Source organism: Cololabis saira, chromosome 24 (assembly GCF_033807715.1).
Source record: "Cololabis saira isolate AMF1-May2022 chromosome 24, fColSai1.1, whole genome shotgun sequence".
NCBI classification, from domain to species: domain Eukaryota; kingdom Metazoa; phylum Chordata; class Actinopteri; order Beloniformes; family Belonidae; genus Cololabis; species Cololabis saira.
Genome location: NC_084610.1, coordinates 19760115 through 19785356, shown reverse-complemented (window position 1 = coordinate 19785356; position 25242 = coordinate 19760115). Strand labels below are relative to the sequence as shown.

Genomic DNA, 25242 nt, shown 5'->3' with positions numbered 1-25242 from the left:
TTATCTGAATTTGTTCTGATTGTGTTAGAAGTAAAGTAAAGATCAAGTGCAAATAGAAATAAGGAGTGATTACTGGTCTACTACTAGTACTTTGCATGCTTGAACTTTACATTTCATCACTAAAATCATGATAATAAAAATGGTAAATATAATAAAATCATGAATATTCTTTCTCCGAATAGCTGTTTTACGAAACTCTTACTACGACTAACACTAATAATCTAGGTGAAAAACAGAGCCTAAAGAATCTTTATTTGCTATTATTGTCATTTTTGTCCTTTAAAGTGTAGTTTCTACTATCGTCACAAGAGGGCGGTATGTTGTCAGATTCAAATGTATCGAACTGACTGCAGAAAAATAATACATGGAGTAAATATAATTTATTATTTTTTTATGTTATTTTCTTAGTGGTGTTGTTAATAAAGCTGTTTTACAAGTTAATGAAGTGTAAAACATTTATTTGCAGATATAATTTTAATACAGATTCAGACTGATTATTACCGACTAGATACCAAAACAATATTCATTCATGTTTGTATTTCTAACACTGGATACTAACTTTGCAGTATTTTGTAAAATAATATACTGTTTTTCATTTAGGGTTTGTTGGATTTTATAAAAAATGTTCTCAGTTAAAGAAATAAAGGCAGTTTTTAGTGTTTATTCATGTTTATTCTTTTCATATTATTGTTAGATTTGTTAAAGGAATCTTTTATGTTTTCAACAAAAATCTGAAGTGAATATTGAAAAGATGTGAGAATGCTATTATTTCCTGTATTTTGTAAAGTGAATCTAGATTATTGATTAGGTGAGAGAAAGTGTTGTGATTGGAACTGATCATCACGATGACGTTGATCAGAGGAAATCCTCAGGTGCAAACAGCAGCAGGTGAAGCGACTGCAGAGGAGCGTTGTCTTCTTCAGGTGATCAGACCTGTTCTTATTCTAATCAGAACCGCTCCTCCGTAAAAGTGGACTCTCTCTGGACCTTTACCTGCGCAGGTGTGGAGGGATGAAGACGCAGCAAACATCTGGTTTCTGCACTTTTACATATAAAACACTTTAATTCACATGAACAAGATCCAGTTAGCCTTTCGGTTCTGGCTCAGATTCATTTTAGAAAGAAAACACTAGTAGAAGTCATTTGTTGGTGGAACTACAGAAAATAGACGGTTCTGGTTCTGGGCAGGTTCTTCACTTCTAACTGGTCTTTATGGTGATCTATTTAACGAAAAGATTTTATTTAGACACATGAAAACAAAAAGGGGGCTCTGAGTTGGAAAAGGTTGGGAACCACTGATATAATGTAAACACTTAAATGAATAAATACCATAGTGTGTATTTCATTAGATTTCTTTTAGTTTTGTCTTAGTTTCTATATTTTTCTTTTCTACATTTCTTGTCTTTCTCTTCAGTTAAATTTTTTGTAACTGATAGTTTTATACAACAGTAAAATTCTTGCAGATTTTAAAAATTTTTTAATTAGGTTCTGCTTTGATGAATACTGAATTCTGAGACCATCACATTTTCACAGCAATTTAGTAGCCAAAAAATGAACTGGTGTCTCAACGTGTCTATACATTTTCAAACAACACAATATGTTTTAATAAGCTCCTGGGCCATCCTCATGTTCCCACTGGCCTGGTAGATAAGTGACAAGTTAAAAGCAATCTCCATCTTCAGATCAACTTGATGGTCCATGATGCCCTGAAAGAGGAAAAAGGTGCGAGAAGGTCATTATTAGGTTCAACTCAAAATGATCAAGATACTTGTGAGAAAAAGCTAGGTCCATTAATCACAATTAAGAAAAGTGGAACTGATTTTTCTGTATTAAAGTTAAACATCTGTATCTGACATCATGCTTAGCTTAACCATAAAGGACAGACAATAAAATACTTGAAACTTTAAACTCAAATATTGGACAATATTAAAAGGACCTTTTTTACTTTGTCACTTCATCATCATATGTATGTTTCATTGTCAATTTCATTGTAAAAAGGTTATTATGGAAAAATAAATCACTTTTTTATGGCTTGAGCATGCAGCAGCGCTAGGATAAATGGAGTCCTTCAGATTTTGGTCTGATTTTGGCTCTTTTGAATAGAAATGTTTCCCAAACCTGTGTCAATACATAGCTGGATTGGCAACTAAACTCATATCAAAATAGAGATCAGTACCAGATGTTCATGACAAACGTTGATGTTGAAAATTTATTTTTTAGAAATACTGAATTTGAATTGAAAATTGAAGTACGCTTATCCTGGTGTATTTCTCTGGTTGCTTAGCAACGGCTAACAGCAGGTTGGGTTTCCTTGTACCGTATTTTCGCGACCATAAGGCGCACATAATTTTTTTTTTTTTTTTTAAATGTGCCGGGCGCCTTATGAAACAGTGCGCCGCGTCTATTACCTGAATTACGGTAATGTGAGGCCGGCCACCATGAGAACGGTAAAGGGAGAAGGGGGCGGGTGAAGCCCCCGTGAGTTGCGGCGTGAATGAGACCATCCACTGAGCTGTTTAATGCGGAAACAGAAGATGAAAACTTTTAAGGATTTGCTTGATGTGTAAAGTGAAATAAAATACAATCAAACTAAGTTTTGCTCCCGCTATATTTTTAAATAAGCACACTTGTGTGCGTGTTCTGCAGCGCGCGTGTGTTTTGCATGTCGGAACAGAGGAAGCACCTGCCGTGGGTTTGCGGGTCCGATCGCCGCATCCCCGGGGCAGATCCGGCTGAAATGCCGGTGCTCTTTCCCCGGGAGCCCCTGCTACCAGTGCAGGCGGGCTCCTCCGGTCCCGGCCGGTCGGAACCGGTCACTTTCCCCGGTTAAAGCCGCGGTGATGCGCGCTGCTGCAGCCCGACTTCCTGGTTCCCAAAGCGGGGTCCGATCGACCTGGTTCCTGGCCGCTTTGTGAGCAGAGATTTCTGGGGTATGTCCCAGGTCTGATCAGCTTCCCCCTCTGAGATTTCAAGCCAAATCTGTCGGTTACAAACCCGGTACCGGATCTCCGACATGCGCGTGTGTGTTTTTCGCGGCGCGAAACACACACATTCTCATTTATGTGGTGCTTGCCTGGCGCAGCTGAATTAGCGGAGCGGAGCTCCTGTCGGATACAACTCGGTACCAGCACGGGGGACCCGGGACCCGGGACCAGCGCGGGGGGGGCGGACCGGGACCCGGGACCCGGGACCCGGGACGCGGGACCAGCGCGGGGGGGCGGAGCCGGGACCGCCGCGGTCGGGATCCGCAGCACAACGGGGTATGAAAAGTTTATTTACTCTTGCGCTTGCCTGCCACGCTGATGGACAGAAACTGCCGGCTATGGTGATTTTTAAAAGAAAAGCGTTGCCTAAACAGACTTTTCCAGCCAGAGTGAAATGAAAAGGGCTGGTGGCTGAGACAGGTTTATGTGCAGCGACCGGTGGTTTTTTTTTAATTATTCAATGCGGAAACAGAAGATGAACCTTGGAAGGGTTTGATTGATGTGAAAAGTGAAATAAAATATCAAACTAAGTTTTGCTTCCGCTCTATTTTTAGCGCGTGTGTGTTTTGCAACCCGTGTGTGTGCAGCTCCGTCTCTGTAGACGGCGCCTTTTGGGTCGGTGCGCCGTATGTGTGTTTTAAAACCAAAAATGACGCACAAAACTGAGGGTGCGCCTTACCACACAGTGCGCCGTATGGTCGTGAAAATACGGTAATGTTAATGGTGTTGTTTGCCCCTTGTAATTAATTGTGTTTGTAGAATATCTTATTACCTTCATGATGGGACGCTTCTGACTACAGAAAAACAAAGTCATATTAAATATTAAAAAGATGTGTACTCCACTTACATCCAATTTATGTGCAGGTAGTTTAAGGGCCTTTTGGTAGTAATGTATGGCTAAATGTGCGAGGCCCATCTGGTGCAGCGCTCGGCCCAAGTTGTACATACTCTCTTGACACTCTCCGCGCAACTGCACATACTGCCACAGGAAGGAGAAACCCTGAAAATACAAACATTTTGAAGTCACATCAAACTGTGTTAAAGTGTATATATCTATTTATGTATTATCTATAGAGTATCAGTACCTGCAGCACCAGTGCGTGCCGTTTCGCTACATATTTCTGAGATGCCATGTGGAAGAATGTGAGACCCACACACAGACTGTGCAACGGGTTGTCAGGGTGAGTCTGTAAGGCTTGAACATACTGGCCTTAAAACACATGAACATAGAACAAAGCACATTTGTCAATATTACTTACACAATGCAACAAGTGCCTACAATTTAATTATGTAAAATACTTAATACATATGTACTCATCTTCTTCATACTTAAATCGTGACTACTGCAAAAATGAATTTTCCCTTTGGGGATTAATTAAAGTGTTTTTGAATTTGAATATATTATACCAAAGAAATCTGAACAGCCAATTTGTAATTGATCAAAACATAAATTATAAGCAGTGCTATTTTTGTGTGTTGAATACCCAAAGCATGCTTGAAGCTCCCTGACACCATGGCATTGTGTCCGCAGAGGACACACAAGGCGTGGTTGTCGGGATGTTTTAACAGTAGACGCAAACAGAAGCGGTGGTGACGCTGATGTTGGGAGGTGATTGTCAGCTAAAGAGAATGAAAGATAACTGAGCAAAATGTGCGAACCACAACCATCAATCCACTGCAACATGACGTGTTTCATTAAATAACCTTGCTTTATGAGTATAGAAATAAATTGGAAAAAAAATTACTATAGAAATAAAGACAGACTGGTCAAAGAAAAGACTACCGTCAAGAAAGAAAATGATACAAAAATGATACAAGTGACAATTACAAATAGACACCTGGTTGAAAACATTCCAAAGCTGAGGCAGATTAACATTTTCCATAAGCATCAATCTGTTAGGAAGAAGGGGAAAAAAAATTATATATATTATATATATACACAATTACACACAAAAATATATACTATATGAACAACCTTGATAGTGAAATGAAACTGTGTAATACACTAAAATATTTCAAAAATATGTATAAAGACAAGATCATAAATAATTATAAATCATTGGCATAGCCACATTATGTAGATTTATTGCAAAATTATGGACAGAATTATGTGTGTATTATGTCTATGGAAGGATGCATGTATATGGATGTATGTATATGAATGCATGTATGTGTAGATGAGTGTACATGTATGTATGTGTATACAGGTATAAATAAGTGCATATATATGTATGTATGCACAGCAATGTATATATAGGCGGGTTTGGTGAGTGTGGATGAATGTATGCACGTGTGTAAATGTGAAAATCTTGATGCTGTTAAGCCGAGATAGGCCAGTTTGAGCAACATTTATTTCTTTTTCTTATTTATTTACTTTTTTCTTTCTCTCTCTCATATATATATTTATTTATTTATTTTCTAATGTAGTTATTTTGTTTTGTTTTTTCAAATCTTGCAATATAGTGGTTACATTATGTTAAAAGGGTAGACAAAATAAGCTTTGGCTTCATTCTACACCTTTTGGTCCTTGCTTGATCTACATACAAAAACTTTGTATCGACTACTGACTTCTACAACGTGACCAAATAAACATATCAAATCAAATCAAATCAAATGTATTAAGAAAATAACAAAAACAAACCACACACAAAAAAAAGGTGTTAAAAACCAACATGGTGTGGGGAAAATCCCACATGTACCTGATGTAGTTGTAGGCCTTGTAGTAGTTGTGGTCAAGGATGGTGGCAGACAGGCCAAAAAACTCCAGTTCTTTCCTCCTAGGCTTATTGTCATAGAAGGAGTAGAACTCCATGGCCGACTCCACGAGGAGTTCGGCCTCCGTGTAGCGCTTCACCTCACACAGCATCAGCACACAGCTCACCAGGAGCTGCCACCAGTCCTCTTTGGACAAAACATTGGTTTTACCTGGGCAGAGACATGAGCAAAACATTAGCAAGTGCACAGATTATTGGAAACAATGGGTAATATATTTATACTAGGGCTGTCAGTTTAGTGCGTTAATGAATTACACTGCTAATTAACGCGTTATGAAAATTAACGCAATTAATTATGAGTGGCAAAATGCGCAAGGATTTTAAATCTGGCCCATTGAGGGACCCGTAGCCACGACTTCCCACCTGCAGCTAGTCAAACAAACAAAGCAGGTGACAGACCTGGACGACTCAGGGGAGCGAGGCCAGCAAATCTTTGCTAGGGCCTATGAACGGCAAGTTTATGTATAAAAAGAAAGAAGACGAGACTATCAACAAGAACGCTGTGATTTGTACATTTTGTAAAAAATAATGTTCCTATCACCGGAGCTGCTCCAGCCTGAATTATCATTTAAACGCTAAACATGTCCGACAAGTTCCACTGTAAACGTTACAGGTACTAGTACTTGAATTGCTGTATTGAGTCAGCTTTAGTTTTAATTTTTAATTGAGAGTCTGCTTAAGTGCCTATTTGAGACTCAGCCATATTTTATTTCTGAATTTTATTTATTTAACTGTATTTGCATTGCATGTTTGAATAATGCACCTGGCCTAATTGGTTTGCTGATGTGCTTGAGTTTTTTCTTTTGAATTTCATTTATGAAACACACTTCAACAATAAAAATGTGGATTTCTAATCTTCTCTTCTTAGTGTATTTAATTAATTAGTCATGCACTGCAATTTTGCAATGTCCTAGAATTCAAATTCTTTATTTAGGGATCTTTAGCAGATATGAGATTAAAATGTGATTAATTCACAATTCACAATGTTGGAGAATGTGTGGGAGCCGGGATGCAAACCACTGGCATATATTTTGGGAATGTCCAGTAATTGTAAGTTTTTGGTTAGAGATGCACAAAATATTAGAAAACATGTTTAATATGAAAATACCATATCATTTCAAAACTTTTATACTGGGAGAAACTGGTTTTCTCACAGGACATCTCAGCAAATATCTATTTGGTGCTCTGATTTCTGCTGGCAAGAAAACCATCACACGTCACTGGCTGCATCCCGACCCCCCCACAATGGAGGAATGGACTGATATTGTCAACGAAATATATAAAATGGAAAGGATTACTTTCTCACTTCGGCTACAAATGGATAAATTCACAAGGTCATGGTCAAAATGGGTCTCCTATATTCAAAAGTCACAATTATCTAGAAACTGAATTACTTGTCTCCACTCACTTACTTTCTCGATCATTTCTCTGTTGGTTTGATGGACTTCCAGGTTTCATGTGTTTTATACGTGCATAATTTTATGTGTGTGGGTATCCAAACCCTTATAATATCGTAGTTTGGTCTCCCTGCAACTGAATTAAGTCGCTGTTACAAGCCCATACATCCCGTTTTGATTCATCATTGCTCCCTTTTTTTTTGTGTGTGTGTGTGTGTGTGTGTGTATGTTTGTCTTTGGTTAGTTCTGTTTGTTCGTTTTACCTTAAAAAATATAAATATACGCAGGTTTTGTTTCTTTCAACATTACGCAACTATAGGGCAACAGCTATGTTTTGACATGCTGATGTTTTTCTTTCTCCCTGACGAAATTGTAAACCAATTGTACATCAGCTGTGTAATGTAAGATGTGAGGATAATAATAATAAAGAAAATAAAAAAAAAAAAAAAAAAATGTGATTAATTAATTATAAATCCTGTAATTAATTAGATTCATTTTTTTAATCGCCTGACAGCACTGATTTATACACATAAAAACGCAGGACCCAAAAACGCATCACCTTTGTTGGCACTCATATTGAGGTAAATAGAGGTTTGTTGCAAAGACATGGTGGGAGTCTCACCAGTGGCCCTTCATCGTGCTGTATATATTTATACACACACCTGTATTATCCAGGTAAGCTGTTTCATGGTCAGCAATCTCTGGCAGCATGTCCTCAACTTTGACCAACCTAAGGTGATTCTCTCCTGACAGGATTACAGAACTCACACACACCTTAGCCCGTTGCATGGCCACCTACAACACATACATATACACAAATGATACAGGACACTTTGGGGAAAATTAATTAAAAATAATAATAATAATAATAATAAACAGTCAGTTTGATCATCTCTTCTAACTTTAACTCTGTGTAGTCTGTTAATACAAATCTAGGTGTTACCTTAAGCAGCATTGAAATCATGGTAATCATAGCATCCAGGTAGTCCTGCTTCTGGCCCTGTGCCTTCAGCAGTGTGGAGCGATGCAGCAGAAGCTTTAATTCCTACAAGTAGAACACGCACTGTTTAGTTGCAAAACTGCAGGATTGCAATATTGAATTGTTTGCATTGGTTGTTTTACCCAGACAGTTCACTGAAACAAAGCTCAACTTCTCCTGCAAAGTGATAAAATGAAAAGCAATTGTCTCATATATACTCTACATGCATGCCTTTCATATGTGACAGAATAGAGGGAATGCGCATGACGTCACAGATGCCACTTCACAGCGGGTTTTGCCCACTGAGTGTCAGAAAGACTGAGTGGCAGCGTAAACTTTCAGTTTGAGCAACTGGAAAACATCTAAAATGTGAAAGAGCTGTTGTGCGATCGACTGTACTCATAGATTTAGCAAGAAATCGGAGTTATCGTTTTACAGACTGCCGAAAAATAAGCTTAAGAGAGACAAATGGATCGCTGCAATTCACAGAAACAACTGGATTCCAGGCACCGAAACGTGGATTTGCGGTTCCCATTTTGTATCAGGTAATGTTGGATTTTTGGGAAGCTAACGTTAAACGGTCAAATCATAAAGTTCGGTGTCCTCATCACTTTAATTTCTACAACAAATCCTGCCTTGAAGTAGGACCAAGCGTCAAGACTTTTGTAAGCTTTCAAGCTTTGCTTCGTGTATTTCCCCGGGGTAGAAATTAAGTACATATAAATATCAGAAAACTCGATTCGTGGTCAAATATTAATGTCCATGGACCACTGGTTCTTGGGGAAACTGTACGGGTCACTGTCAAGTCCAACTGACGCTAATTTAAGCCGATAATCGGCTGTTTCCCGTCTTCTCCACTAGTTGCAGCCATTTTTGCTGAAAAGCAAGTAATGATTGATTATTTTAGATATATATTTTCTAAAATTGCCATAAATGTTGCATTTATGGTCATATAAAAACAAGATCTAACAAGTTTAATACATTTACAAATAATACCTTCTGTGCAGCTGATGAATCTTGTGCCAATATGTCACTATCGTACATGGACTCGAGCGCTTTCAGAGCACAATCCATCCGACCCAGCTGCTGCTGCAGAGTGGCGAGGGAGAGCCGGGCCTCTAGGTGCTGCGGTGCCATCTGCACGACCTTCGTATAGCTGTCTGCTGCAGCCTCCATGTGACCCAGAGCTTTCAGACACTCTGCAACCGGGACATGACAATGTTTGCACAGCAGTGGATGCTAGTGGACCAAGTCAATGCTAAAAGCACACTCTAATCATTTCCCAGAGGAAGCAGTTCTTGCTAACAATAACATTTTTAGGCAACCCTAGAAATGTGGAATACATTTTTTATCAAACTTTTAATAAAACCCACATATTCAAGTTTTTTTAAGATACCAAAAAATTTTAAAAAGGCGCCTGGCTCTCCTTAATCTCCATAAAACAGAATCCTAATATTACTGCAATTCTACAAATTATATAAGATACTGATAAATTAATTTAATAAAAAGTTGAAATGTCGAGATTAATGTTGAAATACAATTTCAAGAATAAAGTTGAAATTTCGCCTTTTTTCTCAACATTTCATCTTTATTCACAAAATTTTGACTTTTTTCTCGACTTTTCGACTTTTTTCTCGAAGTGCATAATGAACAAAAAATCTTCCTCCTCTAAAATATTATTTTTATTTTTCTCCTGCCTGGCCCTAATACTCTTCCGTGAGATTCTCATATCACTTTGACGGTTAATTACCCTGCACACATAAAGCATTTACTTTAATATGTTTAAGTCCCCTCTGCTTTTGGTTGGTCCTACCTGCATGTCGGAGCCAAACAACAGCTAGATTGTACTTGTCCGTTATGATGAGGGCAGACAGTAAAGGCAGAGCAGACATGTACTCTCCCTTCTCGAGGAAAGCTTCACCTATGTCCAGGTACAAGTCACCAATCTCCTCTGGACTCTGCTCCATCAGTGAGGAAACTAAGCCCTGGAGAAAAATAGAAATGATCTGTTAAATTGAACTAAAGTCAAATTCATATAAATCGTAAGAACACGTGTCATCTTTACTTCCAGAGGCATAAAGACGTTCAGGTGTATGAGGCAGACGATAAGCTTGGCCTTCAGGTCCACTGGGACACTGTCTGGTACTTCACCTGGAGACAGAAAATCGGAATTACTAAATTAAAAACACACCACTCTGGACATTTGAAGACATTTTTATCTTTTTTTTTTTATAAACTGCACCATTTTGAAGAGTTAATGGTATATCACTATATCACGACTTCCCAGTCGGGGTGGGAATCTTTTACTCTCACGATTCAACACGATTCCGATTTTTGGGGCCACGATTAGGTTCAAAAGTAAAGGATCCTCATGATCTACTCCAGTCTGTTTTGCAAGAGTGACTGATAAATGGAGACAGGTGTCTTTTTCCATTCAATTACTAAGGTTTATATATTATTAATGTCACCATGAGAGTGTGGACACCTTAAGCTCGAACACATCAGAATATAAAAAAAGAATATGAGGAAAATTAAGAAATATAAGGAAGGAATTTGATGTATTTGCAGCTGTTAAGCCATGTCTTAGTTAAGAAAGATAAAATGGTGTTGATGATGTTACTAATTACATCAGTTGATCTGTAAAATGGTCAATTACCCCATAACTACAGCAGTTTCAGGGATTTGAAGTCAAGGTGCCGAGGCCAGCTGTCACCCAAACACAATACATTCAGTTTTGTTGTCATTAAGATTAAGAAAATTCTGGGCTAACCACTGTTTAACTTCAGCAATACATCTGCACAAAGAACATTGTGCACCATTTGGCTTCACTGGCAGATAGATTTGTAAATCATCAGCATAACAGTGAAAAGAAAGATTATGCCTGGCTATAATTGACCCAAATGGTAACATTGAAAAGAGGATAGGGCCAATTTCCATTGTATAAAACATGCAAAATTAGTATTAGTATAGTATGAAAATGTCCATGTTTCCAGCAGGGGGCGATAAAACAATTACTGAATATTAAACTATTGATCTGTCTAGACCAGGAGTCGGCAACCCGCAGCTCTAGAGCCGCATGCGGCTCTTTAGCTCCGCCCTAGTGGCTCCTGGAGCTTTTTCAAAAATGTTTGACCTTTTTTTTTCCTTTTTTTCTTCTTTTTTTCTAATTTTTTCTCTTTTTTTTCCTTTTTTCTCTTTTTTTCCTTTTTTTCTTTTTTGCTTCTTGTTTCTTTTTTTCTTATTTTTTCCTTTTTTTTTTCTTCCTTTTTCCTATCCTTTTTAACCTCGACATTTCGACTTTTTTCTGGACATTTCGACTTTTTCCTCGAAATTTTGACTTTTTTCTGGACATTTTGACATTTTTCTCGACATTTTGACTTTTTTCTCGACATTTTGACTTTTTTCTCGACATTTCCCCATTTGCCTTCATTCTAAGGCTTATACACATACAATACTTTTCATTTTTTGTGGCTCCAGACATATTTGTTTTTTGTGTTTTTGGTCCAATATGGCTCTTTCAACATTTTGGGTTGCCGACCCCTGGTCTAGACCAGGAATATAGGCAAACACGTCAACTTTTCTTCACAGTCAATGATCAATAGCTGTGTTGCACCCACAAACTTTACTATTTTGCATAACTGAAAAAATAGATATTTTTTCTTGTTGAGGAGCACTTTGAGATAACTGGTGATCCAGGGTTCATTATCCCTGTAGAGTTTTTCAGCTTCCTGTAACCACCTCCTCAGTCCTTTTGGCCACACGTTGCCTCATGATGACGGGTGTGTAGGTGGAGGAAGGAAAGACCAGATTATGATCTTCCTTAGCAAGAGCAGGTCATGTAGCTGAGATGTATGCTTCTCTGACGTTTGCATAATAAAACAAACCCAACGTTTTGTCCGATGATATTGATAATATCAATGAAGAGTCTTTGTTGAAAAACTTTGTTGAAAAGAGAAATTGTAAAAAGCCAGTAAGGTTCAAAAGCTACTGCAGCAAGCTGCCACCATGAGTGGCGCTATTCTACAACGAGAGATAGATTAATTAATTTAATGTCTCTTTAACGAATTAATGTTGTCAATGGGCCAAAAATATATAAATAAAAACAAACACAGGAAATGACTACTTCATATTACTGCTGCTAATGGTGGATCTCTAAAATTAATCATGGGATAATTGTTACTGCCAAAGTGATGACTTTAACTCTTTTCACACACAAACACCTCACTGCAGTCGATTAAAATGGATATATATATGCTTTAGTTTTTACCAAACTTGGTATTAACCATTAATATATATGCAGACAAGGGAGAGAAAATAAATCTTGATTAGAGCTTCTTATCCCAAAGAGAGAAAAAAATTTAAAAAATAAACATAAAAGTGTACAATGATTGACAGAGTACATTTCTAAAAATGCCAATCCGTACTATTTTTTCTTTTCTTTTTTGTTTTTTATTAAAAGGAGGATTTTGCAAACAGCAACTCACAGTTTTCCACTGCTGCCATTTCTTCAGTGGTACTTGACTTTGTGCCGTCTTCATCCGTCTCCTCTTGCTCCTTGGTCACTTCCTCTTCATGCTGTTGTGTTGCATGTTCCGAATTTCCTGTAATTAAAACAATACCTGCAAATCGGACCAAGACCTAGGAAAATAGACGAACAAAATTTGGGGTTTAAGTTGTTTTATTAATTCGTTCTCACTTTTATTGACAGAGGAAAGCTTTCACGACGCTACACATAGAGAACTGTATGCACCTGCATGGCCTCGTTGTACTGGTGGTTGGAAATGTACAGTTCTGCTGCCATGTTGATCATGTCGTCACTAACCAAGGTGGGATGTCTTGACAAAGCTTCTTCAATCACACTTAGGGCTGCAGGCAGGTCATTGCTCTCGTAGTAACTTCTAAAAACAAAATACGTGAACAAAAATACAGTTAAAAACATGTATTCAATTTAATTCACACATAAGAAAAAGTTGAGTGTAGATTCCTGACACACATTTTTAATTGATCGAAAATAAAACCCAATCGCAACAGTCTGTAAAAACCAAAATAGTCATTCATTAATCAGATTGTAATGCTCTAAGTTCACAGACTTGGTGTCAGGGGATAAAGTCATTTCTTGCCGAGACTACGACAGCCCTTTATGCTAGGCCAGTTTTGGAATTTATAAAATAAATTTATGCTAAATTAAAAAAAAAGTTTCCTTGCGCTAAAGAAACAAGAAAGACTCATGTTAAAGGCTTCATTCATAGGATTTAAAGCTAAACTTCAGCTTCAGGGGGCTAATTATAGCAATAAGAACAATGCAATGAGATTTAGGGGTTGCCTGACGGTATTACCTCACATATGCATCTAAAATTTGGTTCACCTTTGAACCTCAGCTAAACTAGTGACAGTACGATTGGCCCTATGTCAAAAAATAAAATGAAAGCAATGCACAAAGCTCACTCATTATTTTTTTATTACTGGCTCCAGCTTCAGATATTTTGGATCCTAGGTATTTGTGTTATTTTTGATGGCCATTTGTTGCATCTGTGAGCAGTGACTGTTTGCCGAGTTGTAAATGACATGCTGATTTTGTTTTTCCTTGTAAGTGAGCTCGCAGCTAATAAATGAGGTCCCAATTTATGCAATTTTTAACCTATTCATATTGATCAAGCACCAAAATAGGTTGGTCTTAGGCCCTGTCCCAATACTCCCCCTCGCCCTCGTTTTCATCCCTTCCCCTAACTTTTGCGCGTTCCCGTGAAGGTAGTGGTGTCCCAATTCCTCTTTTCACTTAGGGGGACTGGAGAAAACGAGGGCGAGCGGCTATGAATTGTCCCTTCAGAGCGAGGGTTTTCAGATGCTGACTCGCTGATCTAGGGACCATAAAATTTCCCAGAATGCTTTTCGTCGTCATTTGCGGACTGAATAAAAAAAAAACAGGGACATTTCTTATTTTTTAGTGAATAAAATCAATATTTTGAGTTAGTTTCTGCATAAAAATGAGTTTTGATTACATTTCTAGCGTGAAATATATATTTTACTTTCATAATATTCACTCAGTGAATGTACATAATCACTTTTTTGCCCGTTGTTCACGAAGATCGCGCCGGAATAAAGGCTGTTGCTACGTAACCTACGCCGTAGGCTACGTAACCTACGCCGTAGGCTACGTAACGTACGCCGTAGGCTACGTAACCTACGCCGTAGGCTACGTAACCTATGGTGTAGGCTCTGCGTCGATTTGACTCGCCGACCGAGGGCAAACATCATTTGCAGACTCGTCTCAGATTGTGACCAAGGGAGCAAGCATTTTTTTGTGGGAAATAGAGAGAAATAATCCTGTGACTCGTCAGATTTGTTTTGGATGTTTCTGATATAATAGTTTTCAGAAGCCACAAAGCTGTTATCTGGGTAATTTACACACTTTCAGATAAAGCTGAAGTGAAGATAGCGGAGCTGATTTATGGTTCCGCGTTAAATCGACGCAGAGCCTACGGCGTACGTTACACGGTGACGCGCGCCGTACGCCGTAGGCTCTGCGTCGATTTAACGCGGAACCATAAATCAGCTCCGGAGCCGGCAGTCAGGCAGAAATCCCGAAATTTTCGGAGCAAATTTCTTAATAGGCGTTATTTGGATAAACTGAGCCCAGGTTGGGGATCTTAAAAAATATTAAAACTTAATAAAGTGGCATATTAACAGCGCTATAGCTGAAATTAAAACAGCTTTTGGCTCTCAGCTTCCTGATCAGAGTAGGGATGAAAACGAGGGGGAGGATTGGGACAGGCCCCTGGGCCAAGTGCCCTAGATCTCAAGTGCCCTAAAATCTGCCCCTTCTTTTTTAGGGGGTAGTGAAGAAAAGAAGGGCTAGTGAAGAAAAGTAGGGGGAGTATTGGGATTGGGCCTTACTCTGATTAAGGCTGAAAAACTGGGTCTGTTGAATCCTGTAGCCTCAGTCTTCTATCTCTCTGTGTGTCTGTTAGCCTCCCATACTCTCCAATCCCCCTCAGTCAGCTGTCCAGATCCTCCTTACACCGTTCAGATATGTCACTATAGTGAATTAGGGCTGATCCCACTTAGATACATGGGTTGATCTTCACTTTGGGTTTATAAGATCAGTCTGAGGATGCAATTAATACTTATGTGAGCAAATAGTTGTACTTTGGAAAGAAAATTGCGGAAGTTCCTGGTTTGCCTGCTCTACCAAAAAGTTTAATTACTGCTTAGTCAACTTTGCACTTCGTAAAATGATGGCGAGGCAGCCTGAAAACTCAGCATATTACATCTTAAGTCAATTTTGAAAGTCCAATATGGATCCTTTAAAATCATCCAGTCTGTTTTACTTGGCCATGTCCTTGGAGAGCTGCATGAAGTGCTCTCCATCTTCCATTGGGAGCAAAGACAGGATCCTGCGGTAACCGTCCATGCACTGTCTGTGTTCCCCCAAACGCATGTGGAGGCTGGAGCGCTCCCACAGATACCGCACGTTGGTGGGGTCGTATTTGATAGCTGTTGGAAAAGGGGATGGAGAACAAAATCAAGAAACAATAAGAGGGAATACGCATGACGTCACAGATGCAACTTCACAGCGGGTTATGCCCACTGAGTGGCAGAAAGACTGAGTGGCAGCGTAAACTTTCAGTTTGAGCAACTGGAAAACATCTAAAATGGGAAAGAGCTGTTGTGTGATCGACTGTACTCAGATTTTGCAAGAAATCGGAGTTATCGTTTTACAGAATGCCGAAAAATAAGCTTAAGAGAGACAAATGGATCGCTGCAATTCACAGAAACAACTGGATTCCAGACACCGAAACGTGGATTTGCGGTTCCCGTTTTGTATCAGGTAGGACCAAGCATCAAGACATTTGTATGCCTTCAAGCTTTGCTTCATGTATTTCCCCGGCGTAGAAATTAAGTACATATAAGTATCAGGAAACTGGATTCGTGGCCCAATATTAATGTCCATGGACCACTGGTTCTTGGGGTAACTGTACGGGTCACCGTCAAGTCCAACTGCCCAAAGCGACTTACATCTGAGAAAACAACACAAGCAAGAAATCACATAGGAGGTAAAGCTTTTTTTTGGGTTCCCTTCCCCCTCAACATAACAGTCCCTTTATGCAAGAAAACTACATCTTAAAAGACACAATCATACCATCACGTAGGTATGTAGTATGTAGAATAGGTTGTTCTCCAAATGGATGTTCAGATATAAGAAAGAAAATCCTTTACCCCTTATGCGTGATGGATCTGGTAAGTAGTACAGAAAAGTGATATTGTAAACAACAGTCCCTAAAATGTTCAAGAAAAACCATTGTGGTCTCTTTTTTTAAACGTTACAAAAGTAAATAAACAGACCAAGTGTATTTTTGACTTTTTTGGCAAAAATAAAAATGTTTTTGTAAAAATTGCAATGCCAACAATGGACTTTCAATTTTAGTGGAAGTGCGCATCTTGTGTTTAGGTTTCAATAGTTCACAATTTATTGCCTATATTTGTCGTAAATATTCCAATCTTTCAAATGATATCTGCCATTACGCAATATGTGCTCACAAAGGCTTAACAAGTACATACCAATACAAAGTTGTAGTTGTAAAGATACTTATTTTGGCTGCACCTGTTTTGGTACAACTCACAACTCCCTTGGGCAAATAAAGTCATAACATTTTAAGTTAAAATTTTTTAGATGTTACATCCATCAACCTGGATGAGGCAGAGTCTTGCATTGTTTTGTGTCTTGGACAGGCTGTGCTGGAATTCAGTTTCAATTGACATTGAACATATTAACATTGGTTATAAATTCTGAATGTTGTTTTCATCATTTTTCATTCATTCCACCCCTTGCTTCACAGGGGGTGTGGTTAAGAGTTGTTAATGAACCCTTCAAAGGGGCTGTGGTTCTGGTTGTGTTTGCTCTCATTAATAATGGCCGATAAATTGAGGGTTGGTAATGAACCACACTGTGAAGCCTCTGCAAGTTCTGGTTGTGTTCGGGTGATTCTGGTTATGGATGAAGTGGTTGTGGTTCTACTGAATTCATTCCTATGCTCCCCCGTACGAATGCATAGGTTTTTTGTTGCCATGGTAACAAGCCCCATACGAATGAATGGGGCCATTTTGCTTTAAATTTCTCAAAAACTGTAAACTACAGCCGAATGAGACCTCAGTATCTTGTAGGCTACAGCGTTCCGAGTCTTAACATTGGATCATTGTCTCTACGATAACGTGTTGCCAAACAACAAGCGTCCAAAGTCCATTAGCATCAAAATTAGCCAGCATAACGAGACTAAAATATGTTGTAGTACAACGCGTCCCGGATTTGAGTACATTTTAATGATGACTATGATAACCTGTTGCCTAGCAACAAGCGTCCAAATTCAAATTGACAATTTTTAAAAGCTGAAAGCAAAATATCGCAAAAAACATAACGCTTAGCTTAAAGAGGCTTTAGTATGAAATGATCAAAGTCTTTGAAGGTTTGAATGGTGTGTCTACAATAAAGTGTTGCCGAGCAAAAAGCGTCAGAATTTGGCATCCGGCGTTGACACGGTAACACTTTTGACAGAGAAATGTAATTGATGCACGTTGCAATTGGCAATTGGCTTTTCCTCGTTTTTTCGGTTGATTTTTTTCTTTCCAGATCAGAGTGGGGTCATGTACACCTGGGCAATAAACCGAAAATTTACTGTCACCGTCATTCACTGCGATGACCGACATCAATTTTTTGGGGGTGTTTCTTTTTTTTTTAGCTAGTGAAAGTAGGGTTGCCAACCGTCCCTTGAAAAATGGAATCGTCCCGTATTTATAAACTAAAGTACGCGTCCAGTATTGAGCTGAAAAGGGACGCACTTTGTCCCGTATTACTGTCAAAGAGTCAAAAAAATAAAAATAAAAATAAGGAATTGGACAAAGCCGATGAAAGTGTTTTCCATGTAAACCATAATTCGGAATTACTATTTCCATGTAAACTTGAAGGAAAATAGTTTAATTCTGAATTATTTAATTCAGAATAATTAATTCCGAATTAAAAAACATCATGCAACCGTGGCCATTGTGACAATAACAGACTGACCTTTGCTGTAGCAAATGATGGCTTGTCGGATGTTGTCCTGCTCCAGAGACATTTCAGCCATTCGAATCCACTCCTCACAGTCGGAGGGGTTGAGGTGGGCGGCGATGAGGCCGAACTGGAGCGCTTTGTTCATGTCCTCGTTATCCTCGTAAATCATGGCCAACGTCGAAAAAGGCTCATAGGCCAGGGGAGCTAAGAAGAAGATTTGTTTACATTTACTGTGTGAACACTTTTTTGTCTGAACAGTACTGTTCATCACGAAAACGAACGAAATAACGAAAACTAAAATTGAAAAAACAATTTCGTTAACTGAACTAAATAAAAACGAAAATTAAAAGACAAAAACGATAACTAACTGAAACTATATTGCATGTTTAGAAAACTAACTAAAATGAACTGAAATTATAGATATAATTTCCTCCGTTTTCGTCCCTGTCAATATAGCTTGGTATGATCAATTTATTCCGCTCTGGCCGTTTATCTCCAACTGGCAACTACGGCACCTGAACGCCTCACGGTCCGTGACGTCAAAACTAAAACTAAAACTAATAAAAACTAAACTAAAACTAATCATTTTTGAAAATATAAAAACTAATAAAAACTAGCAAACCCACACTAAAAACTAATCAAAACTAACTGAATTAAAGGAGAAAAAGTCAAAACGAAATAAAACTAAACTAAAATGAAAAATTCAAAACTATTATAACCCTGCTGTTCACCCATTTACTTTTCTATTACTTTACTAGTCACTTGATACAGGTGACACATATAAAAAGTTAGAAAAACAAAAAGAACGCAGATGCCTAAAGTCTTTAAGTTGAATTGAAATACTTGTTTCATACCCTGTCTTATGATTTCCATACACATCAGGATGGCATCGTCCTTTTCTCCCCTTGCATAGCGAATATTGGCTTCTCCCATCAGGCCCCTGAGAGCCTGAGGCAGCTTGCTGCCATGACGACGCCCCTGGACAGACAGACAATAAAATACTAAGCAAAAGGGGAAAGAGGAAGAGGAAAGGGGGAGGAGACAATCCATCTCTTTCTTACCTTCATAAACTTTTTATTTTCTCGGTTCAGCTCCATCTCCAGGGCAAACACGTCTCCTACTGTCAAATCCTCCGCGTCCTCCGCATCCTCTGCATCCTCTGCATCCTCCTCTGCCCGGGACAGTTTTTTTTTCCTGCTAACCCTTTTTCTTCCCCCTCTCACCCGTCGCCTCTTCTCTCTCTCTTCAGTCTTCGCCTTTCTCCCCATGTCATCCTCTGCATTGTAGTCTTCATCGTTTTCATCGTCGACAAAGCTCAGGGTATCTTCCTCCTCCTCTTTCTCCTCTTCCTCTGACGATGGCAGGTCTGCAGTTTCTCTCAGAATGGAAGAGAAGGCCAGCTGGACTCCTGGGCTGACTCCTTCCTCTGAGAAGTTACAAGAATTGTAGTGATGCACCGAAATGAAAATTTGTGGCTGAAAACTAAACCGAAAATAATAATAATAAACACTTGGCCGAATACCGAACAATACCGAACATGGTTCTGCGCAGTTTTTCATTTATTTTGCCAATTTTTTCACCATTGCATAAATCAAATAAACTTGATTTAGACATGCTTTTCAAAGAAAAAAATATTTTACAAAATTACAAGGTAAAAAATATTTATTGAACATAAAAAACTGAACATTTTTTAATTTCCCAGCATTATGTTGTTTTGGTTCCACCTCCTGGTGAATGTTAGGTAAAATTCTTATGTGGTTACTTTTTGGCCAACGATTTATGTTTGTGGTGCGCAACTTTTACGGGAGCGGCCAGTCTATTTCCTTATATTACAACGCCGTTATTAATTGTTCGTTTTTTTCCCCACTTATTCCACCGAACACCGAAAGTGTTTTTTTGCCATTTTCAGCCGAACAATTTCGGTTACCGAACAATCGGTGCATCACTAAAGAATTGGGTCATTTGACTTTAGGGCCTCACTGACAGAAACCAAAAGCATGCTGTGCAAGTTTCTGTTTCTGAACACAGTGGATAACATTTTGACACGTATCTTGACACGTAATGGCAATGTATGATTAAATCCCCCCCCTTTACATTTGTGTGCACTTTCTGTGTCCCTCCTTAGCCTTTACACCCATCAGTGTTTCAATTACGTGGCAGAGAAGCAGACGTCCAGGAGACCACAAGTCTGATCAGGCCTGGAGTTTATCCTTTAAGGATCTGTCTTTCTCCAGCCACTTTCCCACAGTCTCCTCTGCTTTAAATGTAGTTACATGTATATATATGAAAAGTAAGATGAAAACACAATGGCTTCACAATCAGCTCAAAAGTAATGGAACCATTTTGTTAAATGCTTTATATCATCATATCATCACCTCCGTTCTCAAAGGGTCCTTGCCTACTCAACTTGCATTTACAGGACTGTCTCAGAAAATTAGAATATTGTGATAAAGTTCTTTATTTTCTGTAATGCAATTAAAAAAACAAAAACGTCATACATTCTGGATTCATTACAAATCAACTGAAATATTGCAAGCCTTTTATTATTTTAATATTGCTGATTAGAGCTTACAGTTTAAGATTAAGATTCCCAGAATATTCAAATTTTTTGAGATAGGATATTTGAGTTTTCTTAAGCTGTAAGCCATGATCAGCAATATTAAAATAATAAAAGGCTTGCAACATTTCAGTTGATTTGTAATGAATCCAGAATGTATGACATTTTTGTTTTTGTAATTGCATTACAGAAAATCACAATATTCTAATTTTCTGAGACAGTCCTGTATGGTAGGCAGGGCTAGGAAAAGAGGAATATGTGATGTACAATATGATGTGGTAAGCCAAAAACATCTGCTAAGTTATTTATAAGACAAGGTGGAATAGTTGGCTTGCCATGCCTTTACCCTGGGAAAATTAATTTAGCACAATAAACCAAAATGCCAGAAGTTCACAGTATGAGTTTGGGGCAGTTTAAAAACACTTGTGTTTGTGTACACAGAATAAAATAATAGCAGCTATAAGTAATTGTCTACCTTTTTGATTGTCACACTTAGATATATGAGGTGAAAATTGCTCATTAATCACATCTAAACAAACACTCATAGAAGACAGCAAAATTACCAATTTTTGACAGCGCTTGCTCCGAGGTGGAGGGTTCAGCGTTGTTTTCAACATCTTCTGCTACTGCTCCTGACTCCTGCAAAAAAAAAGAAGGGATCCACCAGCTTTTAATATCTCTCAAAGTGCCAGTGTGACACCGAATTTTGTGACCCGTCAAATTCTGTAAACCTCAGCTGTTACAACTGTTGCCTCAAATCAGTTCATGTCACTGCTGAAGTCGTTATGCTATGTAGATACACTAAACTCCTTGGGAGTAGGAGGCAGAGGCATTTTTTTTTTTTTTATCACAATGACACTGTTCTTTATCCTTCACATCATCCCATGTTTATTGTGTTGAACGTGATCGACAAACTAGGCATGACGCACTTTCCACTTTTTCAGTCCTGTGTCACACATCTCCAGTGGAAAACAAATCCTACACATTGATTGTCAGCCAAATAAAAGCGAGAGAAAGTGAGACTGGTGGAAAGCGGAAACACCAACCCTTCAAAGCCAAAGTGAAAGTTTTGCCAAACTTTAAACAAGTCCATACTTTGATCAGTTCTTCCTGTCAGAATGTTCAAGTTACTGTTTAATATATATAGCTATAAACAAGTTAAACATAATTTAAAGTTGAGTTGAATTTTGTTACTTGTTCGTAGTTACGCCATTTCAGTATTTTTCATGAAATCATTCAAATTGTAGAAAATAAATAATTTGCTTTATATCTTCTTTATGCACTTGGTGAATTTCCATTAAATTAATTGTTTGGAGGTTCTTTTTCCACATGTTACAATATGATCACAATTTTTGACGACACTGAGAAAAAAAAGGGACCATCAGAAAAAGTGAACATTTGTCTTTCAGTTAAATATATATTAAAAATAAAAGACAAACAGGGGTTTCTATGAAGTGCAAACTATAAAAGTATCACAGTATTTAAAATCAGGCAAACAAAACTGCCAAAAAGAGGAGCAAGGACTGACGCATGCATCAAAAAAGCAGAAAACCAGATATATCGTCACAAATCTTTTTAGCCATTTTGTTGGAGTCTATTTTTCTTAGGGATGAGAAGAATAATTTAAAATCATTTAAAAACCAATCAAAGGAGGGTTTGCTATTCCTCCACTTGCTACAATGAATATGATATTTACCCATGAGAATAAGCATATTTATTATGTCAGATACATTCAACTTCAAGTTATCTAAATAGAAAAAAATATGAGAGATATCAAAGACTGGTATGTCCTCTATTCTAAGTAGTAACCAGTTTCTTAATTCTAACCAGAAGTTTCTGGACACAGGACACAGGAAAAACATGTGTTCTAAGTTTCATCTGCTACATTACAGAAAGCACATTAATTGATCAACTTCCAACTTGAATCTTTTTTTAAGGAATTCTGCAACCGGCTACACTTTATACAATATTTTAAAGTGAGTTTCCTTAATCTTTGGGGAAATGGGCCATCTATATTTAGAATGAGCTTTTATCAATATAGACAGTTATTTTCTCATTCTCTTGAGGTTTAAATCCTCGGTTATAATCATAAAATACTATTGATTTCCAGGCAGCATTAATCACTTTGTTATTACACTTATTATCATTCAAGTTACACTTGTTAATCGCCAATTTTGCTAGTATCGATTTAACACTTGAATATAACAAATTATTTTTGATTAATTGAAGGAGTGGGATGGGAATTGCTTTACAAATCTTATCATATTCCCTCTGAGTACAATTGATTTTATATTTTTCTAACCAAGCCCTGTAGTCCAAAAGATACCATACCAGTCTCTCTTAAATATTGATTTTCGATTTACTATGATTACTCTATTATTCCATAAAACAGATCCATGTGGGGAGAAATTATGAGTGAATATCATTTTCCAGTCTTGGAGAATTTGTTTGTGGAAATTAGATAGCTTAATGGGAACCTTGTGTAGCTCAAAATCACATTTTAGAAGGAATTCGAGCCCTCCTGTTCTTTCAAACAAGGATCTGGAAATATGGAACCACATGGACTCTGGCTGTGACAAATATGTTTTCAGCCATTGATTTCGATTTGATTTATTTTATTTTTGAACATGTAAAAAAAAACAAAAAACAAAAAAACAACAACAAAACAAACAAAGAATTCCATCCTTTTAAACTTGCTATCTTGATTTACATGTGCCAAAAAAGGAGTAGGAAGAAGTGTAAACTTATTTAGTCCTACCCCCATTCACTGATCATTTAACCTGTATTTATAAATATTCACACACTGTACTCACACTGCTAAATAACAGTATTATTATTATTATTATTATATTATTATATTTATATACTGTAATAATATTTTTTTGGGGGGGTTGAAACGTGCAATCTTTTTTTTTGTTTCTTTATTGTGAGTCGATGTAATGCATATTACACAATAAACATTTTTTAAAGGATTCGACAGAATGCCCCGTTTTATATTTTACAACACACACACAAAACAAACAAACAAAAAAAAGTAAAATAAATAAGGACACAAAACTTAACATAACAAACACCCCAAAACACACACTGTAAAATACGTAATTATAAACAGGTCCCAAAATAAGTACCAATTACCAATCAAACTCTGACTGAATACAATAATAATAGGAAAATTAAAGTAATAAAATAAAATACAGGACACACAAAATAACAACAAAAATAATAATAAATAAATAAAATTAAATAGAATAAATAAATAAAAATTTAAATAAACAGACATAAGAGGAACCCTAAAAAAAAATAGTAATAATAATTGATTCCAAATCTAAAGCTTTATGTCACCATTCTCATACTCTTTAACTAATTGAGATCTTTTAACATAATGGGTTTTGTTTTTCCATAAAAACTGAAAGATAATAGCTTTTTTTTTAATAGTATTTGAAGATACGTACAGGGAGTGACAAAAAAAAACGTTTACCTCGGCTTTCCGGTCTCCTCTTCTCCGGTCGAACTCTTCAAAAGTTATTCTTCCTTCCAAATACTCGATTAACTCAGAACTGAAACCTGACATATTTATACTGGTGGATAGTTATTTCTTCCAGTCAAAGGCATCAGCTCATGTTTACATCAGTCTCTGGGAATATTTACATCTGCAGGTTTTTCTCTCCACGCTTGTAAAGTCCCTCTTGCCTGTAACACAGAAAGCCGTGTAGAAAGAAGATATGTTAAATAACTGCCGTATTCAAAACCATTTACTTCTACAATTAAGGATCTAAGCTACAAACCACACATGAAACTACGCTTTTCTTTTTCGACTATTTTAATGACGGTTGATAAACACAGAAATTGTGTGCATTATCGCCCCCTGCTGGTGTGGAGTATGGATGAGGATAGTGACATTTCTTTATTTTAATTGAAAAATATCTTTATATACAAACAACAAGGCATCAAACTTGATCAAAATGCCTCAAGGAACAGGTGCATTTGAGAGAAAACAGAAGGAAAAGAAAATAAATTAATAATAATTAAGCTGATGCTGCTTTGTTGCCACTCTTGCACTTTAACCTGGTACAAGCCAGCTGTTTTACTGTTTATTATTTATTATTTATTTTTATACATGCTTAGTAGCAGATCTTAGTTGATGCATGCTTTTTATTATTTGTTATTTAATTGCCCTGTGTTTTTTATGTTTTAACACCACAGAGTTGCTATCTAATTTCGTTGTTCGCACTGCTTATAATGACAATAAAGGAATTTAATTGAATTGAATTGAATAAATAAAATGAAAAGGAAAATAATGAAAGGGGCTAGGGCTTATCCAATAAATTATATTCAACAATTATGTTCAAAAGTTGTGTTGCATTTCTTTTTGTCATGAGTTTAAGAGCTTTAGAAAAGTGATGGAATTCGTTATGGAAAACACAAAATCGAGGTTTCACTTTCATATACTTGGATTTGTGGATATGGAATTTTCCCAGAATTATGATATTATTAATCAGAAAGTCA

The 25242-nt window shown here is 37.4% G+C and overlaps 1 protein-coding gene across 2 annotated transcripts; it reads right to left on the bottom strand.

Moving 5' to 3' along the window:
- Window positions 1-1034: 1034 nt before the first annotated feature.
- Window positions 1035-24542, bottom strand: gtf3c3 (general transcription factor IIIC, polypeptide 3). 2 transcript variants are annotated; one of them, XM_061715925.1, is made up of 19 exons: window positions 24215-24542; window positions 21300-21375; window positions 19241-19605; window positions 19034-19157; window positions 18192-18383; window positions 15463-15628; window positions 12885-13032; window positions 12619-12772; window positions 10200-10285; window positions 9948-10119; window positions 9131-9333; window positions 8099-8200; window positions 7818-7950; window positions 5684-5909; window positions 4823-4877; window positions 4469-4604; window positions 4070-4194; window positions 3832-3984; window positions 1035-1706 (listed from the first exon to the last, which is right to left on the bottom strand). In XM_061715925.1, exons 1-19 carry the CDS (start codon window positions 24305-24307, stop codon window positions 1584-1586), a joined length of 2832 nt encoding a protein of 943 aa, XP_061571909.1. In that variant the 5' UTR covers window positions 24308-24542; the 3' UTR covers window positions 1035-1583. The 2 variants fall into 2 exon arrangements, with proteins under 2 accessions (XP_061571909.1, XP_061571910.1); XM_061715926.1 differs by lacking the exons at window positions 1035-1706; window positions 3832-3984; window positions 4070-4194; window positions 4823-4877 and having other exon boundaries at window positions 4474-4604.
- Between the last annotated feature and the right edge of the window lie 700 nt (window positions 24543-25242).